Below are 17342 nucleotides of genomic sequence, written 5' to 3'. Positions count from 1 at the left end.
AACAAAAAGACTAAGGATACAGAACCATGAAGGGGGATATGCCAACAACTAAGGGAACATATAACTGTGAGACATCATTTACTAAATGTAACCAAGAGCGGAGGACACCTTCCTGAAGAAGTGACATTTACACTAAAACTTGAAAGGCAAGTAGGAGCTACCCATGAAAAGGTAGAAAAGAAGATTCTAAGAAAAGCACATGCAAAGGCACAAAATCAAGAGAAAGCACGAGTGTAAAAGGCATATCAACAGAGTTCAGCATGATGGAGAAGGAAGCATAAGAGAAAGGAGTTCAACTTTTAAGTTTTTTTTGAGACGGAGTCTCACTCTGTCGCCCAGGCTGGAGTGCAATGGCGTGATCTTGGCTCACTGCAAACTCTGCCTCCAGGATCCAAGTGATTCTCCTGCCTCAGCCTCTCGAGTAGCTGGGACTACAGGCATAAGCCACCACGCCTGGCTAACTTTTTTTTTTTAAGTGGAGATAGGGTTTCACCATGTTGGTCAGGCTGGTCTTGAATTCCTGATCTCAGGTGATCCACCTGCTTTGGCCTCCCAAAGTGCTGGAATTACAGGCATGAGCCGCCACATCTGGACTGGAGTTCAACTTTTTTTTTTTTTTTTTGAGATGGAGTCTCTCTCTGTCACCCAGGCTGGAGTGCAGTGGCGTGATCTCGGCTCACTGTAAGCTCTGCCTCCTAGGTTCACGCCATTCTCCTGCCTCAGCCTCCCAAGTAGCTGGGACTACAGGCGTCCGCCACCAGGCCCGGCTAATTTTTTGTATTTTTGGTAGAGACGGGGTTTCACCGTGTTAGCCAAGATGGTCTCGATCTCCTGACCTCGTGATCCGCCGCCTCAGCCTCCCAAAGTGTTGGGATTACAGGCGGGAGCCACCGCACCTGTCCTGGAGTTCAACTTTTACTATCAGGAGTCTGACAAGCTGGTGAGACCAGACACCTGGGCAGTTAAATGTGGGGCTAAAGAGAAAGATCTGGAGTTGTCTATAACATAATGTAACTTCAGAAGAGGGGTCTATAAAGGAAGGACAGTGAAACAGTCAAAAATCAGAAAGCAGTATGGAGCAAGGAAAGAAAACCATTGCAGTTTTTTGTTTTTTTTTTTTTTTTGAGACGGAGTTTCACTCTTGTCACCAGGCTGGAGTGCAATGGCACAATCTCGGCTCACTGCAACCTCCACCTCCAGGTTCAAGTGATTCTCCTGCCTCAGCCTCCAGAGTAGCTGGGATTACAGAGCCCACCACCACGCCCAGCTAACACACCTGAGCACCTGTCTCCTGGGCCAACTCAGTGCAGATTTCTGGGGCCTCCACTCACACAGAACACTGTATGGGAGGCGGCCCCAGGAGCTGTGCAGGAATCAAATAGCTTCTCTCCAAGAAGACAGTGCATTTGTCGGGCAGAAGAACTGTGTTTGGCACCTTTTACCCTTAAAGGTTAAGACTTTTTATGAAACACCCACAACCAAGGATTCAAGGAAAAGAGGGAGACGATTCTTGCTGGAACACTGAACTAACTGCCAGGTTATCAAGAAGTCAAACATATTTGCATGTAAGTCCATATTAACTACTGATTATACAGCTTTCAAATATCTGCATTTCAAATGTCTCCAGTAGGGCTGGGCACAGTGACTCACACCTGTAATCCTAGCACTTTATTTAGGAAGACAAGGTGGGACTATTGTTTGGGCCGAGGAGTTCAAGACCAGCTGGGGCAACATAACAAGAACACGTCTAAAAAAAAGAGAATTTCTCCAGTTAAAAAGATTCACTCAAGCTGAGCATGGTGGTGCATGCCTGTAGTCCCTGCTACTTGGGGGCTGAAGCAGGAAGATCATTTGAGCCCAGGAGTTCAATGCTGTGGTGTGCTATGATGGCGCCTGTGAATAGGTACTATACTCCATAGCAAGACGTTGTCTCTAAAAAAATTTTTTATAATTAAAAAAAGATTCATTCAACAAGCTGCCTGGTTATTCTGCAAGTATCTCAACTCAGCCACCAGTTTTTTGATCCAGATAAATTGTTCATGTGATTCCTAACCTGAGGGTTTATTTTGTCTTGAAAGATGGCCCATTTAATAATGAATCTGTAAGACTCCTGAAATCACTGGGAGTTTTTAAATTTCACTCACTTCATTTAAACATTTTTCTGGGTGGTAGTAACTTAAGAGAACTGCTTCTTGATGGTCATTCTAGTATTTAATTCTTTGAAGAATTCAGTCATCTGAATTTCATTTAAGGTAAATGTTGATACACAGATTGCAAAAGTCATTACTTGGAAAAGCCCTAACTATACTGCCTCGCATAGAGATAGATATCGATATCGATAGAGATAGATATCGATATCTATCCAGATCTGGATAGATATCGATATCTATCGATATCTATCTCTATCTATCTAGATAGCTATATCTATCTAGATATCTGTATCTATCTAGATAGCTATATCTATCTAGATATCTATATCTATCTATCTAGATAGCTATATCTATCTAGATATCTATATCTATCTCTATCTATCTAGATAGATATATCTATCTATATCTATCTATCTTGATAGATATCGATATATATATATTGTTGCCCAGGCTGGAGTGCAATGGCATGATCTCGGCTCACTGCAACCTCTATCTCCCAGGTTCAAGTGATTCTCTGCCTCAGCCTTCCCAGTAGCTGGGACTACAGGCCAGGCATATGCCACCATGCTCGGCTAGATTTTTGTATTTGGAGTAGAGACAGTGTTTCACCATGTTGGCCAGGTTGGTCTCGAACTCCTGGCCTCAAGTGATCCACCCGCCTCGGCCTCCCAAAGTTCTGGGATTACAGGCGTCAGCCACCACACCCAGACTTGCCCCACTAACTTTTAGTTGCTAATCAATGCATCTGAGACCAAAAGCCAGGAAGGAGGTAACCTGCTAATTGCAAATACTAAAAAGGAGAATAAAGTCTCAAAACCTCAAAAGGGTCAGATATTTACAGATATTTAATCCAGATAGCCGTATGTCCACACTTGGTGCCCTGACTCACTGGCTTGTTCCTGCAGGTTCACAGACTGCCTATGATTTCAGCCTCTCCAACAAACCTGCCAGGACTATGGTTCTCTCAGATCAGTTCTTCCAATAAAATGCAGAATGCAGGGTATCCTCTTCTGCCTCTCACCTCTTCATATATATATATATATTTTAAACAGCTTGTTTTAGCAGCTTGGGCAGAAGAGAAAGCTCTTTAGCTAGATCTCTAAATATCTCAAGTTTTTTTTCTAGCTCAGCTCAAGGCAACAAGTCCTTGAAAATGTCTATTAAAAAAAAGCTAAAATACTATCCATTACTACAGATAGTAGGGTATTTGATTCAACCCCACTAACATGTATTTAATGTTTATTAATACAAAAGACCTTACGGAAGCTAGGGAGTATTTTCTCTATTGTTCTTAGACTATTATCCTCATATTAAAAAAAAGAAATGTTGGCTGGGCACAGCGGGTTACACCTGTAATACCAGCACCTTGGGAAGCCAAAGCAGGAGGATCGCTTGAGCCCAGAGTTCAACCAGACTGGGTAACATAGCGAGACCCTGTCTCTAAAAAAAAAAAAAAAAAAAAAAAATTAGCCAAGCATAGTGTCTTGCATCTGTAGTCCCAGCTACTCAGGAGGACCACTTGAGCCCAGGAGTTCAAGGCTGCAGTGAGCTGTGACTGCACCACTGTACAGCAAGACCCTGTCTCTTAAAATTTTTTTTAATCAAATAATAAAAATGGAAACGTGATCCTTTTGTAGTTTGTAAGTGTGATGATTGGGGTTTCATGCTCATGTGTGAGACGTGCCTCCCTCAAATGTGCTGGGTATGTCAGCACATTACCCATCTGATGTGAAAAAAATAAGTAACAAACGTGACTTTCTCATCTGTCTATGAGACTAACTGGTACCCAGGTAAACCAAAAAGTTGTGCAAAATACGAGATAACTTTTTTCAGGTGTTGGATTAGGGCCAGTACCGGAGCATGACTCCCAGGAGAAGGGAAATTTACATGCTTAGTCCCATGACCACCATGGCTCTCTGCCTAGGTACAATTTTCCAACTGGGGTTCAGCAAGTTGGGTCCAAGCAGGGGTCAGGGCCTGCTGAGCTGAGGAGTAAAATCCTCAGTGTTCAGGAGAGCTAAAGTGGCTGGAATCTGCAGGGCACAGCACCAGAGAAAAGCAAACCACAGAGCAAGGGAATGGGGAGTGTCTCCAGTGAGGACAGCTGAGGGCTGGACTGCACACACACAGGGTGACACTGCCTGAAGCTCACCACAATGTACCTGCTTTAAGACTGAGAGATGCGGCCGGGCGTGGTGGCTCACGTTTGTAATCCTAACACTTTGGGAGGCTGAGGTGGGTGGATCGCTTAAGGTCAGGAGTTTGTGACCAGCCTGGGCAACAAGGCGAAACCCCATCTCTACTAAAAATACAAAAATTAGTGGGGCATGGTGGTGCACACCTGTGGTCCCAGCTACTCCAGAGGCTGAGGTGGGCCCAGGAAGTTGAGACTGCAATGAGCTGTGACCACACCACTGTACTCCAGCCTGGGTGACAGAGGGAGACCCTATCTTAAAAACAAAAACAAAAAAAAAACAAAAAGATTGCAAGATGAATGAAGATACCATACATCTAGCAATGTTAGAGGATGCTGGATTTCAAGCCTAGCCTGAGTGCAAAGACCTACTTAACATCTTAATAACCTCCCAGACCTCACACATCCAGCTAGACCATGTCCTAGAATAAGGCCTATTCTAGACCAACCGCAACAAAGCCTAAAATCAACCTCTGATGAGATCCACAGGCAGAATTTGAGGTTGAATCCCACCAAGTTAGAGACCTGGGAAAGACCCTGGGCTATCCACAGATCCTCCCCAAAGCATAAAACCAAGCCTACGCAAATTCAGTGGCATCAACTGGTAACTGAACTGCCTACTACGACAAAATGTCAACATTCTTCCGAGGGAGATAACACATCTAGAGTCCCTATGATGTCTCACAAGTAATGTCCACTGTACAGTAAAAAAATTACTAGACGGTTGGGCACAGTGGCTCACATCCATAATCCCAGCACTTTGGGAGGCCGAGGTGGGTGGATCGTTTGAGTCCAGGAGTTTGAGACCAGCCTGGGCAATATGGTGAAACTGCATCTCTACAAAATATACAAAAATTAGCCAGGCGTGGTAGTGCATGCCTGTAGTCCCAGCTACTTAAGAGGCTGAGTGGGAGGCTCACCTGAGCCCAAGAGGTTGAGGATGCTGTGAGCTGAAATTGTACCACTGCACTCCAGCCTGGATGACAGTAAGACCTTGTCTCCAGATATATAAATTACTAGACAAAGAAACAGGATAACATGGCCCACAGCCAATAGAAATTGACCTTCATATAGCCCAAATGTTGGCTTTAATACTTGAAGACTTGAAAGCAGCCCTCATACAGTAAATATGTTCAAAACATAAGAATATGGTCTTAATAAACAAAGATGGGGAATCTGCAGATAAATGAAATGTATGAAGAACCAAATGGAAATTCTAGAACTGAAACCACAATAACTAAAATTTTAAAAAATACAAAAAATAAACTGAAATTCTAAGAAAAACCCAGCAAGTTGCAGATAACAAAAAAATTCTCAGAAGATCAGAAATTATCCAATCTAAAGGACGAAAAGAAAAAAGACTGAAGAAAAACGAAAAGTGTCTGAGGGACATGCAGGACAATATACAATTGTAGGATGTGAGGTCCACAAGAGAGAAAGTTCTTTCTTGATCAAGGTCACAGATGTTCTAATTAGCAGAACCAGAAATGACATCCAGATCTCATTGCATAAGAATACACCATCAAATTACCTGAACATAACAAATTCACAACATAAATCTGAGTGCATCTCGGCCGGGCACAGTGGCCCATGCCTGTAATCCCAGCACTATGGGAGGCCAAGGCAGGAGGATCACCTGAGGTAAGGAGTTCAAGGCCAGCCTGGCAAACATGGTGAAACCCGGTCTCTACTAAAAATGCAAAAATCAGCCGGGTGTGGTGCACACCTGTAATCCCAACTACTTGGGAGGCTAAGGCAGGAGAATCGCTTGAATCCGGGAGGCGGAGGTTGCAGTGAGCCAAGATCACGCCACTGCACTCCAGCCTGGGCGACACAGCCAGATTCTGCCTCAAAAAAGACAATAAACACGCCAGGTGAGGTGGCTCACGCCTGTAATGCTATCACCTTGAGAGGCTGAGGCAGGTAGATCACCTGAGGTCAGGAGTACAAGGCCAGCCTGAGCAACATGGTGAAACCCCGTCTCTACTAAAAATACAAAAATTACCCAGGCATGGTAGCAGGCACCTATAGTCTCAGCTACTCTGAAGGCTGAGTCAGGAGAACTGCTTGAACCCGGAAGGCAGAGGTTGCAGTGAGCCAAGATGACGCCACTGCACCCCAGCCTGGGCGACAAGAGCGAAACTCCATCTCAAAAAAAAAAAAAAAAAGAAAAGAAAGAAAGAAAAATACAAGAATAAATCTGAGTGCATCCCAACAGGCATGGTAGCCTAAAAGAGCTACCATATTTTAAAATGAAAAAATGTTTTTAAACCAACCAAAACAAAACTGACAATCCTCAACATGGTATGGGGTTCGCTATCACCAGCGTGAAGACGGAAAACACTGTGTACAAAGTTTCAGATTTCAGTTTCGAAATATACTAAATTACTTGAACAAAGACAATGATCTTTGAGTTGCTAGTAAAAAGACTGACAAAGCAGGACAGGAAAGTGCATAAGAATATTTACCTCAAAATGAAAAATAGAAAATATAATGCTCATACCTCAAAATTTTCACTAACTTCTTGCATCATTTTCAACTTTGTTTCATCAGCTGTGAACAGCAAAACAAGCATCAGGTAATTGAAATTATGTTAAGGAAATTATGTTAATGCAAAACTTGGATTTAGTAATTTAAGAGAAGCAATCAGATCTTATCAGTTTGACTGTCATGGCCTAATAGAAGGCACATAGCTAGTTCCCTACAACCAGTCGCACACATTTGTACTCCCAGACATACACGTGCATGCACTGACAAGCATATACACACACACACAAACACACACACGTGCCTCTTTGGGGCTCCAGCCAGTATTACTCATCACTTTGCTTCTCTACAAGGTAGAGAAAAGGAAAATGAGAATAAAAGTTACTGCTACGATTAATCTCAAAGTACACAACATCTGAGCTGAGATAAATGTGTCATATTTATGCATTTCTCTTTTTTTTTTTTTTTTTTTTTTGAGAGGGAGTCTCGCTCTGTCACCCAGGCTGGAGTGCAGTGGTGCGATCTCAGCTCACTGCAACCTCTGCCTCCCAGGTTCAAGCGATCCTCCTGCCTCAGCCTCCCAAGTAGCTGGGACTACAGGCGTGAGCCACCACACCTGGCTAATTTTTGTATTTTAGTAGAGACGTGGTTTCACCATGTTGGCCAGGCTAGTCCCAAACTCCTGACATCAGGTGATCCACCCACCTCGGCCTCCCAAAATGCTGGGATTACAGACGTGAGCCACCACATCTGGCCTTATTTATGCATTTCTTAATGACAAAAAGGATCAACTCACGTGTATTCACATCTGTGAGAGCTGCCACAAACTGAAGGTACTTTTTCATCAAAGTGGTCTGGTCAACCACCGTGGCCCCCTGTGTTGCAACAAACGCCATTTTTCTTTTGGGCTGGTTTGCTTCTCAAGAGAAAAGTATCAGGTCCATGAGTTCAACCAGCCTATGAAAAGAAGCATAGAGTTAGTCAATTTACGGAGGGCACAGGATCACAATCTCTGTGAAAATCTTACCTAAAGGCCTACATAATCGATACGCTTTCATCTTAATCCAGAATCTAACACTATTCCTTCTGGTTTTTTTAATATGAAGTTTACCCAACTCCATTTTGTCTATTAATTTTGAAACACGATTTTTGTATGCAGATACTGTTCCTTCCTACGGTATTTTCTCTTTCTCTGAGTCAGGGGTTGGCAAACATTTTCTGTAAAGAGCCACATAGTAGATATTTTAATCTTTGTGGCCACGCAGTCTGTCACAACTACTCAGCTCTGCTATAACCAGAAAGCAGTCACAGACAGACAACATGTAAATAAATGAGTGAGGCTGTGTTCCAATAAAACTTTATTTATGGACACTGAAATCTGAATTTCATATAACTCTCATTTACCATGAAATATCCTTCCTCTTTTCCCCAGCCATTTAAAAATATAAAACCATTCTTAGCTCATGGGCGGTATAAAATCATGCAGCAGGCCAGGCGCAGTGGCTCACGCCTGGAATCCCAGCACTTTGGAAGGCGAAGGCAGGGAGATCACGAGGTCAGGAGTTCCAGACCAGCGTAGCCAACATGATGAAACCCCATCTCTACTAAAAATACAAAAATTAGCCAGGCGTGGTAGCGGGCACCTGTAATCCCAGCTACTCAGGAAGCTGAAGCAGGAGAATCACTTGAACCCAGGAGGTGGAGATTGCAGTGAGCCAAGATTGTGCCACTGCACTCCATCCTGGGCAATAGAGCAAGGTTCAGTCTCGGAAAAAAAAACAACAACAACAACAACAAAAAAACGCAGGCAGCAGGCTGGATTGGGGCAACCTTGGTCGTACGTGTGACTGGTTTCCAAACTTCAGCGGACATCAAAATCCCCAAGTGCCAAAGGTGGGCTCCCAAGCAGCACCCCTCCAGACTGTGGTTACGTGACGGGCACGGGAAACTATAAATTCTGTTTGTAGCTGCCAGGCAGTAGGCACTCAGTGGCTGCTCCCAGCTGACACACAGATGGAGACTTGGTTTCTATTTTAACAGGTGTCACAAAGTATCCCGAGAAGCTGGTGAAATAAGTTGCTTTCACCCCTCCTCCTTGCATAATCCCGCTCTGCACTAACAGGTGGTTTCATGGCTTCGTTTTCTTTCAACAGACACACCAGGACCTCCTTTGCAGGCCTACCGGATACACTGCTTTGCAGCTGACACAGGTGACACTAGAGAGCTCCTTCCGGCCACTCTCTCCTAGACACCAAAAACCCTTCTTCCATGCAGAGAGCATGCCCACAGGTGTCCCACAACAAGCCCACCAGAAGCCCCAGCCCTCTGGCTCCGGGTAGGAAAAGCCACGAAGGCAACCAAGGCGGGGGAGTCTGTCAAGCCCTGCTAGGGGACCTGGCAACTGCCTGTTTCAGGTGACACCCCCTTCCCCATCTCCATCGGCCCAAGGCATGGGGGTCACGGACTCTCCCTGCCCATCCCCATCCGAGGGGACCCAGGACTCGGGATCACGGTCTCTCCCTATCCATCCCCATCCGAGGGGACCCAAGACTCGGGGTTACGGCCTCTCCTTGCCCATCCCCATCCCAGGGTACCCAAGACTCGGAAGTCACGGCCTCTCCCTGCCCATCCCCATCCCAGGGGACCCAAGACTCGGGGTCACGGCCTCTCCCTGCCTAAGAACCTCCCTAGTCCTGTCCAAACTTCCCCCTTCCCACGGAAGTCGTCAACTCTTCCATTTCCCGGGGTCCCGCGGAGCCTGGGGGCCCTGGCCGGGGGGAAACGCCCCCATTCTGCGTGTCTGAGGGAAAGCAACTTCACCACCCCGGACGCCGAAGGCCCAGGCCGGGCTGGCGCCGCGCCTGCTCCTACTCCTGGGGACAAACTGCCCCGCCGCCCCCAGACCCCGCCAAGCCCTGCTTGAGGCGGCGCCGCCGGGCCAGAGGGGGCGCTGTGGTCGCCGCTACCTTCGCTCCCCGCGCTGGGCCTAACGAGTCCAGTGCCGGCGCAGAGGCCCGGAGGTGCCAGGTTGGCCGGGGGGCGCCTCCGGAGGGACAGGCCCCCAACGTCCCACCCGACCTCTCAGCTCACAAACGGCCCTCCGGTTCCCTCCTTTGGTCGCCGTCCCGGGCGCTCCGCGACCGCGTCCCAGGCCGAGCTACGGCGAGCGCCGAGCGCCAATTCCCGCACCCGCGAGCGCTGCGCCTCCCACAGCTTCCTCTCAGCTCGGCCGCAAACGCCGTCGGCCCCGCAGCCCCGGGTAGGCTCTGGCTGGAGCCTAGGGGATCCCGGGGCGCTCGGAGCCCCCAGCTCCATCCCTCCGCGGAGCCGCCGCGCCGCAGAGGCCTCCCCGCGCCTGAGGGCCGCGCGCACCTCCCGGGGCCGTTCGGACGCCCGCCCGCCAACTTACCCCGACCTCGGCGGCCCGGCTCCTGCAGGCCCGGCCCGCGACCCCGGCGACCCCCAGCCGAGCCCTCGTCGCAACCGCTCGGCCGCGCGCAGTCCCGCCCCCGCTTAAAGCGGCAGCACCCGCCGACCGAGCGCCAGGCCCCGGCGCGCCGCCCCCAAGTGGGTGCGGCCTGCGCGGGCACGGGGAGGGGCGTCCGCCGTCCGGGTGGGTCCCGGCCCTTTAAATCCCCGACAGCCATGACGGGGCCGGTCCGGCGCCCAGGTTCTAGGGGCTCCTTTTTCCCTGAGTCTCCTCCCAGAAGCCAGGCCTCGGGGAATGCCCGGGGACCCTGGGGGCGGTGGGCACCTGGGGGGGGTGGGGGGGTGCGGGGGCGGCTTCCCGACTTGGCAGCGATGGGGTCCAGGTATTGTCCACCACTGGACTGAAGGTGGCAGGCAGGGTAGGGTTTGCCACCCCCACTCCTCGCTCCCGGTCCCCGCTGCTCTCCTGGGGTTCTTCTCGGCCCGCAGAATGGAGAGGAGGCCAGGAGGGTCTTTGGGAAGGTGACGGCTGGAGATGGACCGAGACCCTGTTAGTAAAAGAAAGTCCGGGTGGGCTTTCTGGAAGTGGCCGCCCAGGTGCAGAAAGGCCCCATTGATTCTGCAGCTGCTTTACCTCCGAGGCTGGATCCACATGGCAGACAGAGCTACCTCCATCAAAACTGGATGGAGAGAGGCCTCAGGCCAGGCCAGAGCAATGAAGGGATAGAGTGGGATGGAGCCAGGGGAGGTGGCATGGGCCGGACCAAAAGGTGTCTCCAAGGGAAAGGTACAGTCAGGCGCCATGGTTACCATGTTACAGGGACAGAGTGTGGAAGCATGACATGAACTTGGCCACCTCCAGGCCCTGGTTCCACCTCCTACACCTTCCTTCACCTACTCCCCACCCTCACCCCATTTATCACTAACCCACCAAGATCATTATGTTCCCTTCCTAGACACATTTCACACCCTGCAATAAATAAATGTTTCAGTGCCCGTGAGTACCCTGGAGGGGAGGTGCTCTTTTCTGAAACAAGCTCCTTGCTCGTTTAATGTTGCCACTCGAGAACAAGGCCACAGCTGAAATGCTGGGATTGTGAATGGATGTTTTTAGTACCAGTTAATTCTGCCCCAGGAGAAACAAAATGGCTCAGAATAGCCCTTCCATCACGGAAGAGGTTGCCTGTTTGCAAGCAAAATCTGCTATTGTCTTACCTCCACTGCCCCCAAAAAAGTGGGAGGTCCAAGCCGGCTGTGATGGCTCATGCCTGTAATCCCAGCATTTCAGGAGGCCAAAGTGGGAGGACTGTTTGAGTTCAGGAGTTCATGACCAGCCTGGGCAACATAGCGAGACCTCGTCTTAGCAAAAAATAAAAAATTAGTCGGGCTTAGTGGCAGGCATCTGTGGTCCCAGCTACTCGGGAGGCTGAGGTGGGAGTGAGACTTTGTCACAGAAGATAAAAAAAAATAAGAGGTCCAAAGTTGAAGACTGAAATATTTGAGGGCTGAAATTAGTGTGCTAAACGATTGTTTAATATTGTTTTTTGAGGGGAGTTAGGAAAACAGCTGTAGACGCTTTTTTAAAATAAGTTTTGGCTTAATTGCATATGATAAAGACCTACAGTCAAGCCTGGCCCTAACATTGGCAAAATCCCTGCACTTTCAGGTGGCCTAAGCGTCTTATCAAATTAGTCATCACACTTTGATGATTTTTGCCTGTTTTCTCATCTGTCTCCTGAATTAGAGGTGAGGGACAGTGTCAACTTCATCCTGATCAGGTAAATTAGATCACATTCACTCCTCTGCTTAAAATCCTTCAGGATTTTTGGAGATTTTTTCGGAATCCCAGCTATTCAGGAGGCTGAGGTGGGAGGATTGCTTCAGGCCAGGAATTCGAGACCAGCTTGGGCAACACAGCGAGACCCCATCTCTAAAAAATATTTTAAAAATTAGCAGGGCATGGTGGCATGCACCTGAAGTCCCAGCTACTCGGGAGGCTAAGGCAGGAGGATCGCTTAAGCCCAGGAGTTCTACTCTGCAGTGAGCTATGATCATGCCACTGCACTCCAGCCTAGGCGACAGGGAGAGGCCCTATCTCTAAAAAACAAAGGAATAGGCCGGGCGCGGTGGCTCACACCTGTAATCCCAACACTTTGGGAGGCTGAGGCGGGCAGATCACTTGAGGCCAGGAGTTTGAGACCAGCCTAGCCAACATGGTGAAACCCTATCTCTACTAAAAATGCAAAAATTAGCCAGGCGTGGTGGTGGGTACCTGTAATCCGAGCTATTTGGGAGGCTGAGGCAGGAGAATCGCTTGAACCCAGGAGGTGGAGGTTGCAGTGAGCCAAGATGGCACCACTGCACTCCAGCCTGGACGACAGAGCAAGACTCTATCTAAAAAAAAAAAAAAAAAAAAAGGATATCCCTGAACTCATTTTGCTCCCTCCAAGCTACTCCAGGATTTAGCCCCAAATGCATCTCCCAGGAGCTGATTCCGAGTCATTGTTACCTGCCCAGCGGCCCCCCACCTCCCATAGTTAATTTCCTATGCAGGACAACGAGGATGTGTGGTAGGGATACGGACCCTAGGGCTGCTGCCCTCGAATGACCAAAGATTTGATTATACCACCTTGCTAGGGCCAACAGACCAACTAACACTAACTTGCTTTAGAAAGAGTTTCATCAACAAGAATTGACACCAAAGAAGTGTGAACTTTTCATTACCCAGAAAAATTTAATTAACCAAAGCAGGCCACCGTCCCTCCCCCACCGCCCCCCGCCAGAGCCAGGCGAATGAGGTCTGACTGTTCACAACATCTGATCTGTCCCCAGGTCCCAGACCCTTACCTGTGGCTACTGTTCTGGACGTTTGGCCTCAGGCATTGCCTGTTAAGGCTGCCCTCAGTGTCTGTTCTGACCGATGCTCACCTCGCCAGGGGAGAGAATGTCCCCTCTGTGCTGCCTTGTGATCATATGAGATGGTGTCTGTGAAAGCAGTCCAAGGTCAGTCCAGAGAAGGCACCGACAAATGGTTTCCAACACCGAGTCATGTTCAAGGCTTTGGGGGCGTTATCAAGGGGAGGCCTCATCTTATTCTTTCAGCCATTCCACAAGCATCTACTTTGCACCAAACTACATGCTAACTACCAGACACGCAGACACATGGCATAGGCGAGGATGCTGGGAGGAGGGTCAAAGTCACCCTGGTAAGAGGTATTTGTGGCCCCTATAGGCTAGACTGGGAGAATCTGTGGGAAAAAAAAATGACTCTTGAGGCCGAACACAGTGGCTTATGCCTGTAATCCCAGTACTTTGGGAGGCTGAGGCAGGAGGATCACTTGAGACTAGGAGCTCAAGACCAGCCTGGGCAACATAGTGAGACCCCCATCTCTACCAAAAATCTAAAAAATTAGCTGAGCTACTTGGGAGGCTGAGGTGGGAGGATCACTTGACCCTAAGAGTTAGAGGGTGCAGTGACCTGTGAGTCACAATTGTGTCACTGCACTTCACACTGGGCAACAGGGGGAGAACCTGTCTCAAAAAAAAAAAAAAAAAAAAAAGGAGGATGACCAGGAAGACTCTTGGGATGGTCAGACGCATTTGTACCCAGGCAGCTGAGTGCTGTGCTTTCCACTTCAGTAGCCACTAGCCCCATGTGCAGTGTGGCCCATCTGAATGGAGATGAAATCTCAGCGTAAAATGCACACGAGATGGTGAACCCTTACAACAACAACAACAACAAAAAGGCTAGAGTGCAGTGGCACGATCTTGGCTCACTGCAACCTATGCCCCTCAGGTTGAAGAGATTCCTGTACCTCAGCCTCCAGAGTAGCTGGGATTACAGCACCTGCCACTGGGGTTCCCCGTGTTGGCCAGGCTGGTCTCAAACTCTTGGCCTCCCCTGCCTCGGCCTCCCACAGTGTTGAGATTATAGGCGTGAGCCACTGCTCCCGGGTTATTGATCATTTTTACGTTGATTATATGTTGAGATGATATTTTGAATATGTTGAGTTTTGTAACAGCATTAAAATTGATTTCACTTATTTCTTTTTCTTTTTTGAATTGTGGCTACTTGAAAATTTAAAATTACATACATGGCTCCAATTCTGTTTCTAGCCAAGAACATTAATTTAGGAAAGCCAAGCTGCACTTGGTGGTGCACACCTGTAATCCTTGCTACTCTGGAGGCCGAGTTGGGAGGATTGCTTGTGGTCAGGAGTCTGAGACTAACCTGGGCAACATAAAGAGACCCCTCTCTGAAAGAAAAGAAAAGAAAAAAGAAAAGCTAGCTCTATGGACTGGGCACAGTGGCTCACGCCTGTAATCCTAGCACTTTGGGAGGCAGAGGCGGCAGATCACTTGAGGCCAGGAGTTCGAGGCCAGCCTGGCCAACATGGTGAAACCCCATCTCTACTAAGAAATACCAAAATTAGCTGGGCATGGTGGTGCATGCCTGAAATCCCAGCTACTCAGGAGGCTGAGGCAGGAGAGTCGCTTGAATCCAGGAGGCAGAGGTTGCAGTGAGCCAAGATCGTGCCACTGCACTCCAGCCTAGGCAACATTTTTGAGACTCCATCTCAAAAAATAAAAGGAAAAGAAAAAAATGAAAAGGAAACCTAGCCTTCTGAGAGGATTTCCTGCCCCTCCCTTATCGGATACTCCCTGGAAGAGTGAAGCTTCCCAGTCTGCTATGGGATGGAGCAGAGATGGGTACTGTGAGGGTGGTGGTGGTGGTGATGGGATAAGAGTAACGCCTATGGAAAATCCTGGCCGGGCGTGGTGGCTTATGCCTGTAATCCCAGCACTTTGAGAGGCCGAAGCGGGTGGGTCACCTGAGGTCTAGCGTTCGAGACCAGCTTGGCCAACGTGGCGAAACCCCATCTCTACTGAAAAAAAAAAAAAAAAAAAAAAACAAAAAATTAGCCAGGCGTGGTGGCGGGTGTGTGCAATCCCAGCTGCTTGGGAGTCTGAGGCAGAAGAATTGCTTGAACCTGGGAGCCAGAGGTTGCAGTGAGCTGAGATCACACCACTGCGCTCTAGCCTGGGTGACAGAGCAAGACTCCGTCAAAAAAAAAAAAAAAAAGAAAAGAAAATCCTGGGTGGCAAACAGGAATTAGCCAAAGGGCTGGCCGGGTGCGGTGGCTCACGCCTGTAATCCCAGCACTTTGGGAGGCAGAGGCGGGCGGATCACGAGGTCAGCAGATCGAGACCATCCTGGCTAACATGGTGAAACCCCGTTTCTACTAAAAATACAAAAAAATTAGCCGGGCGTGGTGGCAGGCGCCTGTAGTCCCAGCTACTTGGGAGGCTGAGGCAGGAGAATGTCGTGAACCCAGGAGGCGGAGCTTGCAGTGAGCCGAGATCGCACCACTGCACTCCAGCCTGGGTGACAGAGCGAGACTCCATCTCAAAAAAAAAAAAAAAAAAAAAAAAAGGAATTAGCCAAAGGGTGGCATCAGCATCAATTTCAGGGTGGCCTTGAAGGTGGCTTCTGTAACACTGTGGATACTGTAAAATTATTACTCAGTGAAATAAAGTTACACATTTTAGAAACAATACATCTTATGCTATTTGATACATTTTAAAAAAGCAGGAACAACCTGGCCTTCCAATTATGTTAAACCGTCTTAAAGATTTGCAACTCTGCAAGCTTGACTATTTTCTTCTCAAGTGCTTCAAAGTCCTGCTGAATGAGCCAATTCCTCCCAAGTCCTTCAGCAATTCCCATTTGACACCCAACACTGATTGAACCCTTTACTATGTCCTAAGCTGTGTTCTACGTGTTAATTCCTTTTATCCTTATAATAGTCTCATGGTGTTGGGACTATTATTATGCCCATTTTAAAGAAAAAGGGGGCCTGACATGGTGGCTCATGCCTGTAGTCCCAGCTACTCTGGAGGCTGAAGCAGGAGGATCGCTTGAGCTCAGGAGTTTGAGACCAGCCTGAGCAACCTAGCAAGATCCCATCTCTGTAAAAAATAATTTTTAAAACATTAGCAGAGAGAAAAGTGACTTCTCCAAGGTCATGTAACTCTCAGGGAGAACCCAAAGTCCCCATGTTCCTAGGCCTGGTATTTATCACCACCGTGACAGTTGATGCCACTAGGGGGTGACATCTGTCTAGCACTTTTTTTTTTTTTTTTTTTGAGATGGAGTCTCGTTCTGTTTCCCAGGCTGGAGTGCAGTGGTGCAATCTCAGCTCACTCAAGCTCTGCCTCCTGGGTTCACACCATACTCCTGCCTCAGCCTCCCGAGTAGCTGGGACTACACGCCCGGCTAATTTTTTGTATTTAAGTAGAGACGGGGTTTCACTGTGTTAGCCAGGATGGTCTCGATCTCCTGACCTCATGATCTGCCCGCTTTGGCCTCCCAAAGTGCTGGGATTACAGGCGTGAGCCACCGCAACCGACCCCCCCAACTTTTTTTTTTTTTTGAGACGGAGTCTTGCTCTGTTGTCCAGGCTGGAGTACAGTGGTGCAATCTTGGCTCACTGCAAACTCCGCCTCCAGGTTCAAGCGATTCTCCTTCCTCAGGCTCCCAAGTAGCTGGGATTACAGGCGCCTGCCACCGGGTCTGGCTAATTTGTGTATTTTTAGTAGAGACGGGGTTTCACCATCTTGGTTAGGCTGGTCTCGAACTCCTGACCTCGTGATCCACCCGCCTCGGCCTCCCAAAGTGCTGGGATTACAGGTGTGAGTCACCATGCCCTGCCCTGTCTAGCCCTTTTAACTTTTCATAGGGGCTCACTCAAATCTATTCTCCCTCCATTCCCTGAACATAGCAGTGGGGCCAGTGGGGCCCATTCTTAGGGAAGCTCACAGCTGTCCCAGAGCCAGGGGCCCTTTAGACCAGTAGTCCCCAATCTTTTTGGCACCAAAGACAATGTTTCCACGAATGAGGGGTTGGAGGGATGGTTTCGGGATGATTCAAGCGCATTACTTTATTGTATACTTTATTTCTATTATGATTACATACTCACCATCATGTAGAATCAGTGGGAGCCCTGAGCTTGCTTTCTTGCAACTAGATGGTCCCATCTGGGGATGATGGGAAACAGTGACAGAACATCAGGCATTAGATT

At 48.4% G+C, this 17342-nt stretch overlaps 1 protein-coding gene and 2 non-coding genes across 25 annotated transcripts in view; 1 reads left to right on the top strand and 2 right to left on the bottom strand.

Annotated features, from left to right (window-relative positions):
* The window catches only part of TRRAP (transformation/transcription domain associated protein), a 171456-nt gene extending 161056 nt beyond the window's left edge, over positions 1 to 10400 (bottom strand). For 18 of the 23 annotated variants that reach the window (XR_010158594.1, XR_010158595.1, XR_010158596.1 and 15 more), the window contains exons 1-3: positions 10241 to 10400; positions 7628 to 7788; positions 6848 to 6897 (exon numbers count right to left, since the gene is read on the bottom strand). Coding sequence is in view for 14 of the 23 variants with exons in the window: in XM_009453677.4 (XP_009451952.1) it covers positions 6848 to 6897; positions 7628 to 7727 (150 nt within the window). In the remaining 9 variants the exon portion in view is untranslated. Of the gene's footprint in view, positions 1 to 6847; positions 6898 to 7627; positions 7789 to 9797; positions 10000 to 10240 lie in introns of those variants that run through there. The other 5 variants (XM_009453678.5, XM_054656000.2, XM_063814751.1 and 2 more) reach the window with 4 other exon arrangements.
* Positions 3776 to 3879, top strand: LOC112209936 (small nucleolar RNA U13). Its single transcript, XR_002944920.1, has one exon. It is a non-coding gene; the product is annotated as a small nucleolar RNA U13 (small nucleolar RNA).
* Positions 6984 to 7179, bottom strand: LOC129135591 (small nucleolar RNA ZL1). The gene has a single exon (XR_008536564.1). It is a non-coding gene; the product is annotated as a small nucleolar RNA ZL1 (small nucleolar RNA).
* Positions 10401 to 17342: the final 6942 nt, after the last annotated feature.

The sequence above is a fragment of the Pan troglodytes genome, chromosome 6 (assembly GCF_028858775.2).
Source record: "Pan troglodytes isolate AG18354 chromosome 6, NHGRI_mPanTro3-v2.0_pri, whole genome shotgun sequence".
Lineage (NCBI taxonomy): Eukaryota > Metazoa > Chordata > Mammalia > Primates > Hominidae > Pan > Pan troglodytes.
Note: the sequence above shows the minus strand (reverse complement) of the source record. Positions and strands in the feature narration are given on the sequence as shown.